This window comes from Topomyia yanbarensis, chromosome 3 (genome assembly GCF_030247195.1).
Source record: "Topomyia yanbarensis strain Yona2022 chromosome 3, ASM3024719v1, whole genome shotgun sequence".
NCBI lineage: Eukaryota > Metazoa > Arthropoda > Insecta > Diptera > Culicidae > Topomyia > Topomyia yanbarensis.
This window is the reverse complement of record NC_080672.1, coordinates 259,997,987-260,014,479: the sequence shown is the minus strand read 5'-3', so window position 1 is coordinate 260,014,479 and position 16,493 is coordinate 259,997,987. Positions and strand designations below refer to the sequence as shown.

The following is a 16,493-nucleotide window of genomic DNA, read 5'->3' as shown; positions in this document are numbered from 1 at the left end:
TCAGGTAAAACCATTCAAGCTTGTTCTTCATAAAAAAATATGTTGCGTCAAAAATGTGTACTGATTACTTCGAAAAGTGATCAATGTCACACCGGTTTACGGCACGTGTAACAAACGGTTGATTATATGACAGCAACTTTCAAATCGATGTACACTCAAGTTTTTTTTTACGCGGTTTTTTTTTGCGCGGTATTTTTTTACGCGGTTTTTTTTTACGCGGATTTTGAAATTTACGCGGTTTTCATTTACGCCGATTTTGAAATTTACGCGGTTTTCATTTACGCGGTTTTTGAAATTTACGCGGTTTTCATTTACGCGGTTTTTGAAATTTACGCGGTTTTCATTTACGCGGATTTTGGAATTTACGCGGTATCCATCAATGAGGTTCCCTTTGTCGCGGATTCTTAAATTTAAGTGGTCTTCATTTACGCGGATTTTGAAATTTACGCGGTTTTCATTTACGCGGATTTTGAAATTTACGCGGTTTTCATTTACGCGGATTTTGAAATTTACGCGGATTTTGAAATTTACGCGGTTTTCATTTACGCGGATTTTGAAATTTACGCGGTTTTCATTTACGCGGTTTTCATTTACGCGGCTCGTATCCCCCGCGTAAAAAAAACCTGAGTGTACGTAGAAAATCAGTGACTCAGATTTTCTACGTACATCGATTTGAAAGTTTACGCAGGTTGTAAATTTTGTAACCTAATCATGCTTTAGCACCGGGAAAAGCCAAATCAACACATACTTAAGCACACAAGTGATTGTTTAAAGCAATTTACAACAAAAGTAGTATTATTATATGCTGTTATTAACCGTCGTGTTTTATTGTTTCTGCAGAGAAGGACATGGATGTAGGTAACGAGGATAACTTTTTGCAGAATGTGTCAGATATGTGTGTGTGTTTTTGTGTTTTTTATGTAGATTGCTAAAGTATCATACAAATCAACTAATGGCGTACTAAATAAACCATATTTCCAACCTATTTACAGAAATGTGTGAAAATAGAGAAAATTCACGAAGCTATGCAAACAACTTCGTCACTTTTCAATATTTGTTCATATTGTTTTCTTCAACTTTTCTGCAATTACATAGGAACATATTCGTTTAGCCAGGAGTGGATCCAGAAAAAAAATTCGGGAGGGGTCCAAAATTTCAATTTTAAAATGAACATTGTACAATTCGTAACATACAACAACCCTATTTAATCAATATACATTTCGTTGGTCAAATTTGATTTTAAATGATTTAGAGTTTGAAACTAATATAAACTTGAAACTAATTTAAAATTTCTCAACAAGTATAAATATTTCGGAGGGGGTCCGGACCCCAGGACCCTCTCCCTGGATCCGCCACTGCGTTTAGCTGATTTGTATGAGACTTTAGCAATATACCTACTAAAAAAAATCTTGAAACCGCATTTCATTTTAACGATTACAAAGGTATATAACACCTTACATCGTGTCCTTCTCTTGCGCTGTCTGCCGTGTGGTAGAAAACATGTATGTTCGTCCGTAAACTTACTTTCAACGACACCAGCTGTGGATCCGCATCAGAACCTGACATCCAATCTTCCGCCGATATAGAAGCTTCATCCGCGAGCGTATCCGGGTAGAGGTCTTCCTGGAAGAGTTCGCTCTTTCTAGGCACTGTCATTGAGATCACCTGACATAAACCCCCGTTGTTGAGCCGGTAGAATCGCGCCACTTCGCAGGTTGCTACGTCACATCCTCGTTTTGGCATCATACCGATAGCTCGCTGCGAATCCGGTGTCTGAAACTGGTTAATGTAATGCACGAATGGCTGCTCTGGCGTGACCTCAAAATATCGGATAACCGAATCGCCCTTGCCACACAGGTAGATCAGGTTAGTGTCAGGATCGTAAAGAGGAAACATTACACCGTTCGATGTGTCCAAGTCTACCATCACAATCGGATCGCCCAGCGCATCCGGTGCTCGTAGAGAATACTGTCGTTCCGAGGATCGATTGAAACCAGTGGTGAAGATGAGTCCGTGTCGTAAAAATATTGCACGCGTTGCTTTCGATCCTTCGTGTGCAACGGCTTCGTTCAGAATTTCACCCGATCGTGGGTTGAGTATGCGAATTTTCTTATCTTTGCAAGTAGTAACTAATTGTGAGCCGTCCCAGTTCCAGCATGCACTGTAAATAGTGTCCGGGTGGCACTCGATGCGTACCAGCACTTCGCCGGTTCCAACGTTCCATATAACTATCAAATTATCGGAGCCCGCCGTGAGTAGAACGTTCAACGCCGACGGATGCCACAGGACTAGGCCAACTCTGCGTTGATGGTATACCAAATCTACTACTGGATCAGTCATTGTCCTTGATAATCCGCCGTCGGGGATTTGCCATACCTAGACAGAAAAACAGAAAAAATTGTTCATAAGTTAGTAATAATGAGGGTCACAATTGAGTGCACGAAAATAAGCCGGAAGAGCAGAACATGTCTTTGCTGTTGTGCTATCTTATTACGAACGCCATTTTAGGGTAAACTGAGTTAGATATGCCACATTATTTGACTGAAAAATCTCAAAGTTTTCAGAATTTTGAAATTCTTCCTGGTTACTGAAATATAGCGAGAAACGTGATGAGAAATTGTGCGCATATGCTTCCAATCACTGTATCTTGGGATTGGTTCAAGATATATTGAAGTTTTAGATTTTTTGCCTTTCTCATATAGAAAGGTTATGCAATTGCTCCAAAAACCGACTTTCTAATCGAGGCCCGGAGGGCCGAGTGTCATACACTATTCGTTTCAGTAAGTCGAGATCGGAAAATGTCTGTGTGTGTATGTGCACGTGCAGACATGCTAACAAAATGTCCACATCGTTTTCTCGGCGATGGCTGAACCGATGTTTACAAATTGAATTGCGAATGAAAGGTACATCGCTACCATCGGCTGCTATTGAATTTCATTTTAATCCGACATCTAGTTCCTGAGATACGAGTTGAAGAGTACGATTACATAGAAAATCTTGTTAGAATTTGTCTTAATTTGTCAAACTTAGTCTTAAATGAAAGGTACAACGTTGCCATCGGCTGCTATTGAATTTTGTGTGGGTTCGACTTCTAGTTCCTGAATTACAGGATAATGAGTATGATCACGCAGAAAATCCCGATTTCAAGGAATACTACGATGAATGTATAAAGGTGATTTTTTTCAAACATGTGACCACATCTGCTTGGATTTGTAGTTCTTGGTCACTAACAGTCATTCAAAGTCTCTTTGGCCACATTGGCCACGGTCCACGAATCCAGAAGCCCAGACGGAAGTATCCAAACTTAGCGTAATAACTGCATCGGTTCTCGGAGATGGCTAGACCGATTGGACCAAACATAAATTAAAGCCCGTAAACTTGTATTAAATTTCATTCTGATCCGACTTACGGTTCCGGTGTTACGGGTCGTGGCATGTGGTCACATAGAATGGTTTAAAATGAACATAATCTACCATGGAATTCATGAAATTTGTAGTAGTAATTTTTGGTTAAAGTGTGCAATTGTGCCTTTCTCAATCATGAACGCATGTTTGAGAGAGGCACAATTGCACCGCTAGGTGGATTAAAACAGGTTTTTATGTGTAAAAATGCACGAAGAACACAATGGCATAATAATTTTCAAAATAAAAATAAATGTATAACGAGAAAAATACAGTTTTACTTTTAAACTGGAAATATTGCATGGTTGGCAACACTGTAACCAAAAATTACTATTTTTCTAGATTCCTTGGCCAATTTCTTTCAAAATGCATCCCACCGATGAATAAATGTTAATAATTGATGCAATATCTTTATGGAAAATTTTCCATGCACAATTATGACACGTCATACAAATTTTGTCATCCATACAAACTTATGGCATGTGTGAATGCGACTTTTGTTTACATTTTTAGTAAAAACTCAATATAATCAACCGTTTTTCGTAATATTTGAGAGAGTAATACATAATAGATGGAAGCATCAATTGTCTTCCCTGAATTGTTTATATCATTTATGTATAAGTTTCAAGATATTCAATCTCAAGCTTTAACAATCGTTTTTTCTCGATATGTGCTAGATGGAGCTTGTCATAAGATACAATAGTGACGATGTGTTATAAGAATTAAAAAGTCGATCCTTAGGGAATGTTCAGGAGTGTTTTATATATGAATTTCAAAGTAGAACCGGAACTGAAACATTGACATCCCCAAAAGAGCGTTTTGTTTTATAATTTCGAACAGTTTTGTTTTAAAATTCAAAACTGTTATACGACGCCGTTCTATTTGTTGCTGATTTTAAAACACGCTTAGGGCATGTTCGGGAGTGTTTTAGTTCCAGATTCATAATTTTGACAGTTCTATAATATAAAACTGAAAATTCTAAAATTAGAACTTGCTGTACCCAGCAGCAGTTTTTGCAGGTGTTCTATTCAGTTTAAATTTCATGTCTCGCCATGCCTTCAGCATTACTGCATTCAAATTTATTTTTTCCCGGTCTATCGGGTCTAAGTGTCTGTGCTGAAAACTCTGCATGTATTTAAAACACAGTTTTAAGGGCATGTTCAGGAGTGTTTTATTTTGTATAGGAGTTTCAAAGTAGAATTGGAACTGAAACATTCACATCCCCAGCAGAGCGTTTTGTTTTATAATTTCGAACAGTTTAGTTTTAAAATTTAAAACTGTTATACGATGCCGTTCTATTCGTTGCTGATTTTAAAACACGTTTAGAACTGTGTTTTAAATACATGCAAAGCTTTCAGCACAGACACTTAGACCCGATAGACTGGGGAAAAATAAATTTGAATGTAGTAACGCTGAAGGCATGGCGAGGCTTGAATTTTAAACTGAATAGAACATCCGCTAAAACTCCTGCTGGGGAAAGCAAGTTCTAGTTTTAAAATTTTCAGTTTTATTTTATGGAACTGTCAAAATTATGAATCTACAACTGAAATACTCCTGAACATGCTCTAAACGTGTTTTAAAATCAGCAACAAATAGAACGGCGTCGTATAACAGTTTTAAATTTTGAAACACAACTGGTCGAAATTATAAAACAAAACGTTCTGCTGGGGATGTGAATGTTTCAGTTCCAGTTCTACTTTGAAACTCCTATACAAAATAAAACGCTACTGAACATGCCCTTAGAGCATGTTCAGGAGTGTTTCAGTTCTAGATTCATAATTTTGACAGTTCTATAATATAAAACTGAAAATTTTAAAACTAGAACTTGCTGTCCCCAGCTGCAGTTTTAGCGGATGTTCTATTCAGTTTTAAATTCATGTCTCGCCATGCCTTCAGGGCATGTTCAGGAGCGTTTTATTTTGTATAGGAGATTCATAGTAAAACTGGAACTGAAACATTCATATCCCCAGCAGAGCGTTTTGTTTTATAATTTCGAACAGTTTTGTTTTAAAGTTTAAAACTGTTATACGATGCCGTTCTATTTGTTACTGATTTTAAAACACGTTTAGAACTGTGTTTAAATACATGAAGAGTACTCAGCACAGACATTTAGACCGGATAGACTGGGGGAAAAATAAATTTGAATGCAGTAACGCTGAAGGCATGGCGGGACATGAATTTTAAACTGAATAGAACACCCGCTAAAACTGCTACTGGGGACAGCAAGTTCTAGTTTTAAACTTTTCAGTTTTATATTATAGAACCTAAGTTTTAGTTCAAAGGGAATTTAAAGAACTTTGTTTATCATATCAAAATGTTCGCTAAGCTCGGACTATGATTTACTTTTGTAAATATATTTTAGGTGATCTGATAGCGAACTCTTTTTTCACAAATGTGTTCTATACAAGCAGTTCGGAACGGTCACTTATTATACATTCTATGGGAAATCATGTCTACTCTTCGAATTTCACGGTCTTGTTGTGCCCTTTTTGCCCGGAGAGGTTTAAAACCTACATTTTTAAATATTTATGGAAGTGGAATGCATGGTTCCTAGTGCAGAATAGCAACTGATCAAAACGTAAACAAATACTTTATGTAGAGATTTGAAGTAGTTTTGTCCAATTATCTAATATATCTAATCAATAAATCAAGATCTTTCATAATGAATAGAAGAAAATTATCTCATTTTTTATAACTTTTGACATTATAAATGAACTCAGTACCTTAAAATTACCCTAACATGTGATTTTCAGCCAGATTAAGCAATATTTTTGGTTTTGTCCGACTTTTGTTCGAAGACCCGCCACTGTGTAACATCTTGAAAACTTGACATAGCGCCAGGTTTCAACAAAGTTTTTGTTATCTTTTAGTGTTGAATATAATGTAATGCGGATGTTCCCGCGTCAAAATTCTTTTTTTTTATTCGTGTTTTATGGAATTCATCTTTATCGACTTTTTAAGTGAAGAAATCTTGAAGCGATTATCCTTACATAAACTGGTACCACCACGATATCTACATGGCGCAAATCTTATCAAAATGGTTGTCTAATTACTTAGATTTGCAGGCTCATAGCAGCTTTGATCACATTGGCCACATACCCGAGCAAAGTCAAACATCAAAATTACAGCAAGTAGATATATTTTCCAGAGATGATATCATATTTTGATCTCACTTTGCTTTGCGTTTTTTAGAAAAAAAATGATTGTTTCTATTTCTTTGGTAAACATCAAATTGATTACTTATTTTGTTTTTATTGAAATATTTAAACATCTCAACGAGTTTTCAATTTGCTTTCACTGAGGGCATGTTCAGGAGTGTTTCATTTCTAGATTCATAATTTTGACAGTTTTATAAAATAAAACTGAAAATTTTAAAACTAGAACTTGCTGTCCCCAGCAGCAGTTTTTGTGGGTGTTCCATTCAGTTTCAAATTTATGTTTCGCGATGCCTTTAGCGTTGCTGCATTCAAATTTATTTTTCCCCGGTCTATCGGGTCTAAGTGTCTGTGCTGAGTACTCTCCATGTATTTAAAACACAGTTCTAAACATGTTTTAAAATCAGCAACAAATAGAACGGCGTCGTATAACAGTTTTAAATTTTGAAACAAAACTGTTCGAAATTATAAAACAAAACGCTCTGCTGGATATGTGAATGTTTCAGTTCCAGTTCTACTTTGAACTCCTATACAAAATAAAACGCTCCTGAACATGCCCTGATAGCATAAATAGTTTTCTATTTGATGTCATAAGACAATGTTTCTGCTTTCGATTTTGATCTTTTAGCTGTTAAAACGACCAAAACGATTGCAACCTGAGTAATCATTACCTACTACATCACAACATCAAGTTTAGTTCTCAATTTGATATCAGGATCTGCTCGGGTAGGACGATCTTGATGCCCCGGAAAACTTGCCAATGGTCAGAGATAATTTCACACCTACTCCTAAGAAAATTCTTGACCGATTTCCACCATCTCCCAAAATTGAAATGATTGATGCAATGCTTCATTGCAATTGCTATTGAATTTCATCCTGATCTGACTTTCGATTCCGGAGTTACAGATTGTTTAGTGCGGTCACATAGGAATTTCCCATATATGTGTACCTTCATAATACTTAAACGGTTAAAAACCACAAAATGTGCATTATTGCAACCACTATGTGTTGTTTTGGTTTCGATTATTAGATTATTAGACGATACGCGAAAGTATCTTGACTACAAAATTCAGGGATCGGCACTTGAAGTGTAACCAAATTGAAAAGGCCATAAATTCTGTTCGGAGAATTAATTTTATTTACTGCAAGTGCAAAATGTGTGAAAATAATCAAACATTCAGAAATAATCCACTTTTGCTCAATGTGACCACCTTATACCTTGACTATGGCCTTGCGACGAATCGCAAGCTGCCCGAATATGACTTGCCGGTATTTTTGGCCCACTCAGCTTTCTTTAGTATCTCGAGGCTGGTATGTTTTTTTACTTCGGACCTTGATCTCCAAAATGGCCCAGAGATAATAATCCATTTGGATTCACATCTGGTGCATTCGAGAGCCATTGTGTGTTCGAAATGAAGTACGGAACATTGGTTTTCAGACGGTACGGTTTAAACGTCCATGGTTTGCAACCGAAATGTTTGGCTGGCCACGCCTTCAAAGTAGCCTACAGAACACTTTCCCGATAATATGTCGCATTTCTTTGATGCCATGCTCTATGAAAATGGCTGCAGAACGCCCATCTGCGGTTATAGCGACCCACACCATTATTTGTGGCCGGTACAGTCTTCTGGTAGCCAACCGATGACTCAGACCCCCTCACCACCCCATTTAAATCCCCCTAAGATTACCCCTTTAAAACACCCCCTCAGACCACACCCTTATCCATGTCTATTCCCCCTTTCAACCCAATCATTTATATACATACACTGCTGGTCAATAAAATAGGTGTGAGATAAAAGTACGTGAAATTTTGAGTTTTCTCTAAAAATATGTTCATATTCAAATATTTTATAGATAGGCACAGTCGTAAATATGAAAAAACACTTTTATTTGTAAATTAAATGTTATGCTTTTTTGTAACTCTTTCTTCTCCATGAAATCCAAAAAAGTACCTGGTCAATGAAATAGGTGTATTATAATCCATTGCATTAACATTTTTCAAATCCAATGATTTTAAGACTTCAATATTTTTAACAACTAGTAACCTGTGTAAACTCCCTTATTCAACCAAATTTTATCCATTTGTCTTGGCATTGAGTCATTCACACGCTGATAAATTTCCGTTGGTATAGGGTAGCATTCCTTTTAAGCTGCTTCCCACAAACGATCCTTATTTGTGAAATTTCGATCGAATAACTTCTTTTTAAGTACATTTCGTAAATATTTTGCGTGTGTCGCAGATCAAACTGTTTGCACTTTGGACGTTTAACGTTTCGTTGTGCATCGGAGGAAAACAGATTTACCTTTGATTCGTCCCTCCGAAGGATATGTCGCCATTTTTTATTCCTTCTGAACCAGGCCCATTAACGCTGTTGAAAAGCAAATTGCATTTTTCTTCAAAGGTTTTGGCTTCGAAATAGTGGAACCTTCTTAGCAATTCTTTCTGGAGGTTTGAAATTTTACGGCCTACAGCGAACTGTTCTCGGACCTACCACTTTTCCAATTTGTGCTGAATTGGTCTTGGATGACGCGAATGGATCAGATTTCGCTAAAATTGCAATACGAAGGTCAGCTGCTGTAGATGTCTTCTTGGGTTGTTTGCATGTTTCTTTTTTTTTCAAAGGTTTTAAGGCATTTGTAACGAAGTTTTCGGAACGCCGCAGTGTATTCGCGATTTACATTATCTTCTTGAACGTCTACGTCTTATCTTATTGAACAAAATTTCTTAGCAAAACTCGTGCCACTTGAGTACAGTGAGATGCTCGACCCATTCTATAACAAATCTTATTCAACATTAAAGTACATTTACTAACACGCTGAATTCAAACTTCACCAAATAAAACGTATAATGGAATTATGTAAAATAATAACACGTTAATATATTTCACACACCTATTATATTGACCAGACGAGAAAGCCTGCGGCAGTCTTGTTTTGCATCTTGACAAAGATTGCAAATATAATCAGCGCCAACAACCCACTAGTAACTTGACAGATCCCAAGGCTTCTGTGTGCGGTAGGTGTGATTGAGACTGCTGCAACTTGGTATGCGTAATTGAGAGAAAAACAAAATAATCTATCACACACTTATTTTATTGGCCAGCAGTGTACCACCACTATATCAACAGGCATACCAAAATAAGCTCGGGGTGGTTCGGTTATGGGTTATTCACCCTCCTCACATGCCCACCCCCACATGTCGAAATAAGTTAGCAGGAAGACAACATTGAACTAATGTTGATTAAGCTAATTATAGATTATATTTTTGTGCTTCAAGTATTTCAATGACGACACGTAGCTCATCAAGGTTGTGGCTGGCGAGCCATTCTGTATAATTGCAAAGTGTACTGAGCATGTAATGACATTTCCACAATTATATTGAACATAACCAGTCATGGAATCATATTTTGAAAAAATGAGAAAGGCACAATTGTACCACTAGGTGGATTAAACCTGGTTTTGAGGGTATATTCGAAGACTTCCATGTATCTGAGGGTATAACCACAGACTAACAGACATAACACTCGAAAATAATGCCTCGCCCACTTTATATTTCTCGACAAACATATGATTACGGCCTAAAAGCCAACTGTCAAAATCCACTTTGAATGAAAATTCTGGACAAACCGTTACTAGCCGAGCACAGTTCACAATAGTTTATGAAAGAGAAAACTTTTCTCTATCATTTACTATTAACATCTGTGATTGGCGCGTAACAGTTTGCCCGGAATTTCCATTCAAAGTGGATTTTGACAGTTGGCTTTTAGGCCGTAATCATATGTTTGTCGAGGTTTTAAATATATTTGTAGTTGAGACTGTGGCTGCTTTTGAAATTATGGCACCACTGACATATGAACAAGCATATGGGGGATGGACCACTAGTGAAAAATTGTTCCCAATCCTGAGGGGTAACCCACCAGCAAATAAGTGTTCGGGACCGTGAATAAAAGGTGGAGCTAGTGTTCTGGGAAAATTGCCGGATCGATATTTTTAAAGGGAATTCCTTCATAGTGTTATGTCTGTTAGTCTGTGGTATAACTGCAGGCTTTTTTATTTATTTATTTCGTCAATCGATGTAGACTACAGATTTCTTTAATTACTAATGTGTATTTTTCTTGTACTTAAATCATATTTTGTTTTCAAAAATGGAAAAATTCACTTTGGAAAATGATTCCGAAAGCGTTACTTGCCGAACATGGATCAAAACAGCAAATGATCAAGAAAAAATCGCACTGGGCCATTATCAAGCATCTTCGCTCAGTAAAAAAGTTTGTTTAGTGACGATTTCTCACATAATCTATAAGAAATGGGCGTAAAATCTAAGTGCCAAATATACTTTGCGGGAAATTTTCGAATGAATCGTTACACGATAACCACAACTTTGAACAGTTTCAAAAAATAAAAGAAAATACACTCTATACACTAGAAATAATATCAGTCTTCCTGTTGAAAAGTAAAAGCAAGTAAAACCGATAATAGCGTCATTGAATCTACCCAGATCTCATGGCTAAGCGAATTCATTTTTGAGAAGAAGGAAATTTCCGCGATCGTCCCGCCGCTTCGAATGAAACGCGATGATCTACTTTAAACAAAACATCTGTTAACTGCCGTCCAACTCACCTTGACGACACAGTCTTCGGATCCGGAGGCAATTACGTTGTCATTGTGCGGGCACCAGGCGATATCCAGTACGGGTCCTTTGTGTCCACCGACCAGTGCATGATCGGCTGCGATCCGGCCAACCTGAAACAAACAACCAGATAAAAAAAAACCTGGGTAAGTATTTTTTAGTCCAAACAAATGCCGCGCGTGGTTTCGATCAGACAATGTGTTTGTATCAACACTGTGCCGTTTGGCACTTTCTCGGTTGCACCCTAGGCGATTTCGATCAATAATTTCCCGCACCTACGCAATAAAATGATGAGTTCCTCTGTGCCAGTTGGACTTTTAAAGGGCTAAAAATAGTTTTGCACACGTACACCGTGACTGCCAGCGCGATCGACGTCGAGGGTCACGTTCGCTAACCTACGTTTGCTCATTAACGATTTCTCCACCAGCACTACCTTCGGGTGGAAATAATTCTAAGACACTTTTCCGAGTTTGACCTTATATCTTGGGAAACGCGCGCGGGCGTTGTTTTTCGTTCTAAATTATTTTGTGCGACTTTGAACCTGGCCATAGCATTTCGACGATGAAGTGCGATTATTTTACCTCTTTATGGATTTGCAAATGTCTGTTCAAAAATAGATCATGCATTCATGTGACGATTGCTTTATTTATTTTTAGTTTCTGACGGTGTGTAAGCGGAAACGCAAATGATGATTTTGACTTTCCCTGCCTATCTTGGCAAGATTGCTGTTGATCTGATCTTGTTAATTATGAGTTTGATCGGCAGTAGGTTACAAATAAAATATATCGACAAGTGAATTATATTATAAATTTTAGTTTCTTACAATTATATATATGCTGATGATAGTTAAAGAAGTTAGTTTTGGAGGAAGATGTTTACGTCCAAAACACTATCTGTATGATTGACATACACGAAAAAAATCCGTTCATCAATTCATAAAAAAAAGATCACGATTTCTTGAACTAAACGATTTACGAAAACCGTGATAAAGTTACTGAAATTATGAATAATAAACCTCGTATACATCAAACTATACGTGTTTCAAAAAAACTAGCTCGTTACATTCGAATGTTTGGTTGAGTTACTGTGGTTGTGATTGGAACAATTTTTTCCGTGTTCAAATATGTACGTTCTAATGCGTAACTTACATTAGATCTGTTAAAAATAATGCGTATAAAACGTAATTGTGTGTTGGTAGATAGTTATGAAAAATCTTCAAAGCTGTAAGGACAACAAGTGCTTTTAATTTTTTTTTAGAAATTTGATTTGGAGGGGGTTTTGACGAAAATCATAGATTTTTCAAAAATGTTGGCTGGTCTATTGATGACATTTAATCTGTAACATTTGAAACATTAGGTTCTCAATGTAATGAACAGATAATAAACATCTAAAATTATTATTTGAATCTTTAATAAACTAGTCATCATCAAACTTTTTTTTCTTCCATTCAAATATTTTGGTTTGGAGGGGGTTTTAACCCCCAAAAACCTCCCTTGGCTACGCCACTGCGGAGACTTAAATTCTAAAAGTGTGGTAGGGAGTTCTCTTCTCCATTTTTTATTTCGATTATAGAGATGTTAATCTTAGGGTTATTTCCCCTTCTTCTGGTTATAAAAATTTCTGTAGTAAAACCCATGTGCGGGGATGGGGAATCGAATCCTAGCTCACCCGGATTCGATTCTCCATCCCCGTAGAAGTCAATCAATTTACCAACAAACTAACATTAGAATCGCCTGTTTCCTTCTCGATGGAATTTAGTAGGCGGTCTGTTGCCTTTGAATGTGGTCTGTCCCATTTATGTTTCCATGAACATAAGAAAGGCAGTGCCAAATTTTTCAGTAATTTTCGCTATTTTTCGGTTTAAAGTGCTTGCATTTGAAATTTTCAGATCGCTCAACTCGTTATAATTTTTAATCTACTTTACACAGTGGCGTAGTAGAGGTGGTTCACGAAACGGACATCGGTACCGAGAGAAATTTCGCCACATTTTGTAGTCCTTCACTGACGACGAACATGGACTGGAAAGTATGCGAGAAGTATCCACATAGCGACCACTAAGCGATTCGTTACCGCATCGGCCAACGGAACCCTGCAGTTGCACGGACCACCGGCACTTTGGCCGTGCAGCGGAACGTTGATGCAGCTGATCTAATGAGAAGGATTCTGACGTCATAGTGCCACAAAAACTAGAACCACTCAGTAGACGGCGTCCAGCTTACTGGTTTAATGAGTAGCTCAGTAGGTTACTCGCTGCTTGTCTCAGTGCCAGAAGACGGGCTTATAGAGCAAGATCGGAGAGTGAGAGAAGAGCGCAAGCGACGTTTCGGGAGTGTAGGGCCGCTTTAAAATGGGAGATCAAGCTTGTCAAGCCAGTTTGCCATAAGAAGCTGTGATGGGAAGTAGACGACGATCTCTGGGGGACGCGTACCAAGTCGTGATGGCGAAGATGAAGGCCCGTCGACGCCAGCTTAAATTTGCCGGAGTAAGCTAAATATAATCGTTGAGGGTTTCTTTTCGCAGCACGATTCAACTACCCTGTCATCGACACCGTACGTCTTAGAAAATGGAGCAAACACATACGAGAGGCAAGTGAATAACGACGAGCTCACACACGACGAGCATCGACACGCGACTAAAATAAAAGAAAACCCCCGGTCCGAATAGAATACCAAACGTGGCGCTGAAAGCTGCGACCCTGGCATATCCAGACATGTTCAGAATGGTACTGCAGAAGTGTCTAGATGAAGGCAATTTCTCAGAAATGTGGAAAATACATAAGCTGCTGCTGCTGCTAAAGCTAGGAAATTCAGCGGGCGATCCAGCCTTGTATAGGTTTATATGCCTGCTGGACACATTCAGAAAACTCCTGGAAAGAATTTTCCTTATCAGGCTGACGAAACGCACGGAGGGTGAGCGCGGACTGTCCAAGATGCAGTTCGGATTCCGCAAAGAAGTATCGACATTGGAGGTAATTCGGACAATACTCGGGGACGCTGAGCAGACGTCTAAAAAACGAGATGGATACTGTGCTGTAGGTATGATAGATGTGAATAATCCGTTCAACAGAGCAAGCTGGGAAGCCATCGCCGCAGCGTTGCATATAATGACCATGCCAGATCCCGAAGAGCTACTTCCAGAGTAGAATGCTGCAGTACAAGACGAACGAAGCGCAGAAGTCAATGCGAGTTACAGCGGACGTCTCTCGGGGATCCCTTATCGGTCCAACTCTTTGAAACGGGAAGTACGATGGGGTCTTGACACTGCGGCTGTCCATGAAGTCGTGGGCTTCGCGGACGACGTGCCACTAACGGTGATGGGTGAGACACTAGATGAAGTGAAGGTGTCGGTGACGGAGATAGTAGACGCTATCGAGAACTACATGAACGGGATCAAGCAGCAGATATCTCACCACAAGACGGATGTGGATATGCTGACCAACAGCAACTGAAAAGCAGTTTAGCGGACGCAGATCACCGTCGGAGGGCACGTAATTGCATCGAAACGTGCACTGAAGCAATTGGGAGTGATAATCGACGACCGGTTGAGCTTCATCAACCACGTCAACTACGCCTGCGAAAAGTCGGCGAAAGCAACGAACGCAATAGGGAGGAGTATGCCAAACGTCTGCGGTTCGAGAAGCTGCACGGGACGTCTGCTATCTAGTGTTTCGTCATCGATACTGCTATATTGGGTTCCTGCCTGGGGTGCGGCATTGAAAATCAAACGGAACTTCGAAAAGCTGAACAGGCGAGTTGCGAGCGCCTACAGAACAATATCGTCGGAGGCAGTATGAGTTCACATGGGCGGAGGATATCGAGTGCTACAATCGAAGAAACGCGAGGAAGATGGTGAGAATCGATTCAATGGCGGCGTGGCAGCAGGATTCGGACAATACGGAAAAAGGAAGATGGACCTACCGGCTCATCCCAAACTTGTCGACGTGAGCCAATAGAAAACACGGAAAGATAACCTTCCACCGGATACCGCTCATGTCGGGCCACGGCTGCTTCAGGAAGTATCTTCATCGGTTCGAGCACGTAACGTTACCATTGTGCCCGGAGTGTGCGAACTTCGAGGAGACACCGAAGTTCGAAGCGACGCGTGCAGGGAGCTACTTAAAATGGAAGGGCCGGACATCAACCCGGATAATGTAGCCTTGAGAATGACAAGCGACGTAAATACGTGGAACACGGTCAACAGAACTGGTCGAGTAGACTGCGACAAAGCATCGTGTATGGCTTGTCGGGCCGCCAGTGAACTGGACGTGACGCTCCATCCGTAATCGCCGGACCGACCACAGCACTATACCGGTTGACCCGAAAGAAATAGATCGAAAACCAAAGAAGAATCGGTATTGGGAAAACTTAATAAATAATATATAATAAATAATAAATAATAAATAATAAATAATAAATAATAAATAATAAATAATAAATAATAAATAATAAATAATAAATAATAAATAATAAATAATAAATAATAAATAATAAATAATAAATAATAAATAATAAATAATAAATAATAAATAATAAATAATAAATAATAAATAATAAATAATAAATAATAAATAATAAATAATAAATAATAAATAATAAATAATAAATAATAAATATTAAACAATAAACAATAATAAGAAAATTTGAAGGGTGAATAGAGGTATATAGTAATGGAACAGTTACCCTATGTCCGTACACTACGATAATCGATTTTCCCACTATATCCCACTGTATCAAAAGTAACATAATTAGCTACGACGCTGAAATGTGAGGCCAAAACAGAAGCGGGTTATAATGTTTAACACATTAATGTCACGTCGGAGTTTCCCTGCAGAATTACATTCACTTCGAGAAGAACCTGTCACGATGAGTCAAGCCTTGTAGCACACGTATCACAGCACTTTTTCATCGCCAGGTCTGAGGGTTATTTAAAAACGACGTTTGACATTGAGATGGTTAGTTTATCATTATTCTTCGGGAAGTTTTTCCGGAGTATGGCTTCCAGTTGTTCGATTTTTCTATAATTTCAAATCGTTTATTCAGATGCGTAGTCCTAAATACAGATGCGAGGTCTTTTGTCGCAGACCACCTATATTGTGACCGTCATTTTCAAGTTATCCCTAAAGACAACGCATTCGAGTGTTAAAGTATCAGAACGGTGATCGAAAATAGAGCCGTACGTTCGAAAGTCTATTTTTGTGCTATCCAAATTTGAAAAATAAAATGTTTTGCCATACTTTTGCCTAGTCACGCACTTTCTGTCTCGAAACTTGGAGCCGTTGGTTGTCGTCGTGTCAGTGCGTTCGAATCA

The 16,493-nt window shown here is 38.5% G+C and overlaps 1 protein-coding gene across 1 annotated transcript; it reads right to left on the bottom strand.

Annotated features, from left to right (window-relative positions):
- Positions 1 to 1,419: 1,419 nt before the first annotated feature.
- On the bottom strand, positions 1,420 to 11,610 carry LOC131690678 (coronin-1C-A-like). The gene is made up of 3 exons (XM_058976603.1): positions 11,536 to 11,610; positions 11,177 to 11,299; positions 1,420 to 2,376 (listed from the first exon to the last, which is right to left on the bottom strand). The coding sequence occupies exons 1-3, from the start codon at positions 11,593 to 11,595 to the stop codon at positions 1,435 to 1,437; spliced, it is 1,125 nt and encodes a 374-aa protein (XP_058832586.1). The 5' UTR covers positions 11,596 to 11,610; the 3' UTR covers positions 1,420 to 1,434.
- Between the last annotated feature and the right edge of the window lie 4,883 nt (positions 11,611 to 16,493).

Coding starts and splice junctions, on each gene's coding strand:
- LOC131690678 (XM_058976603.1), bottom strand. CDS start 11,595: ATGAGCAAACGTAGGTTAGCGAACGTGACCCTCGACGTCGATCGCGCT. Junction 11,300..11,535: donor ATCGCGCTGGCAGTCACGGT/GTACGTGTGCAA, acceptor TGTTTGTTTCAG/GTTGGCCGGATCGCAGCCGA. Junction 2,377..11,176: donor CCGAAGACTGTGTCGTCAAG/GTGAGTTGGACG, acceptor TTTTCTGTCTAG/GTATGGCAAATCCCCGACGG.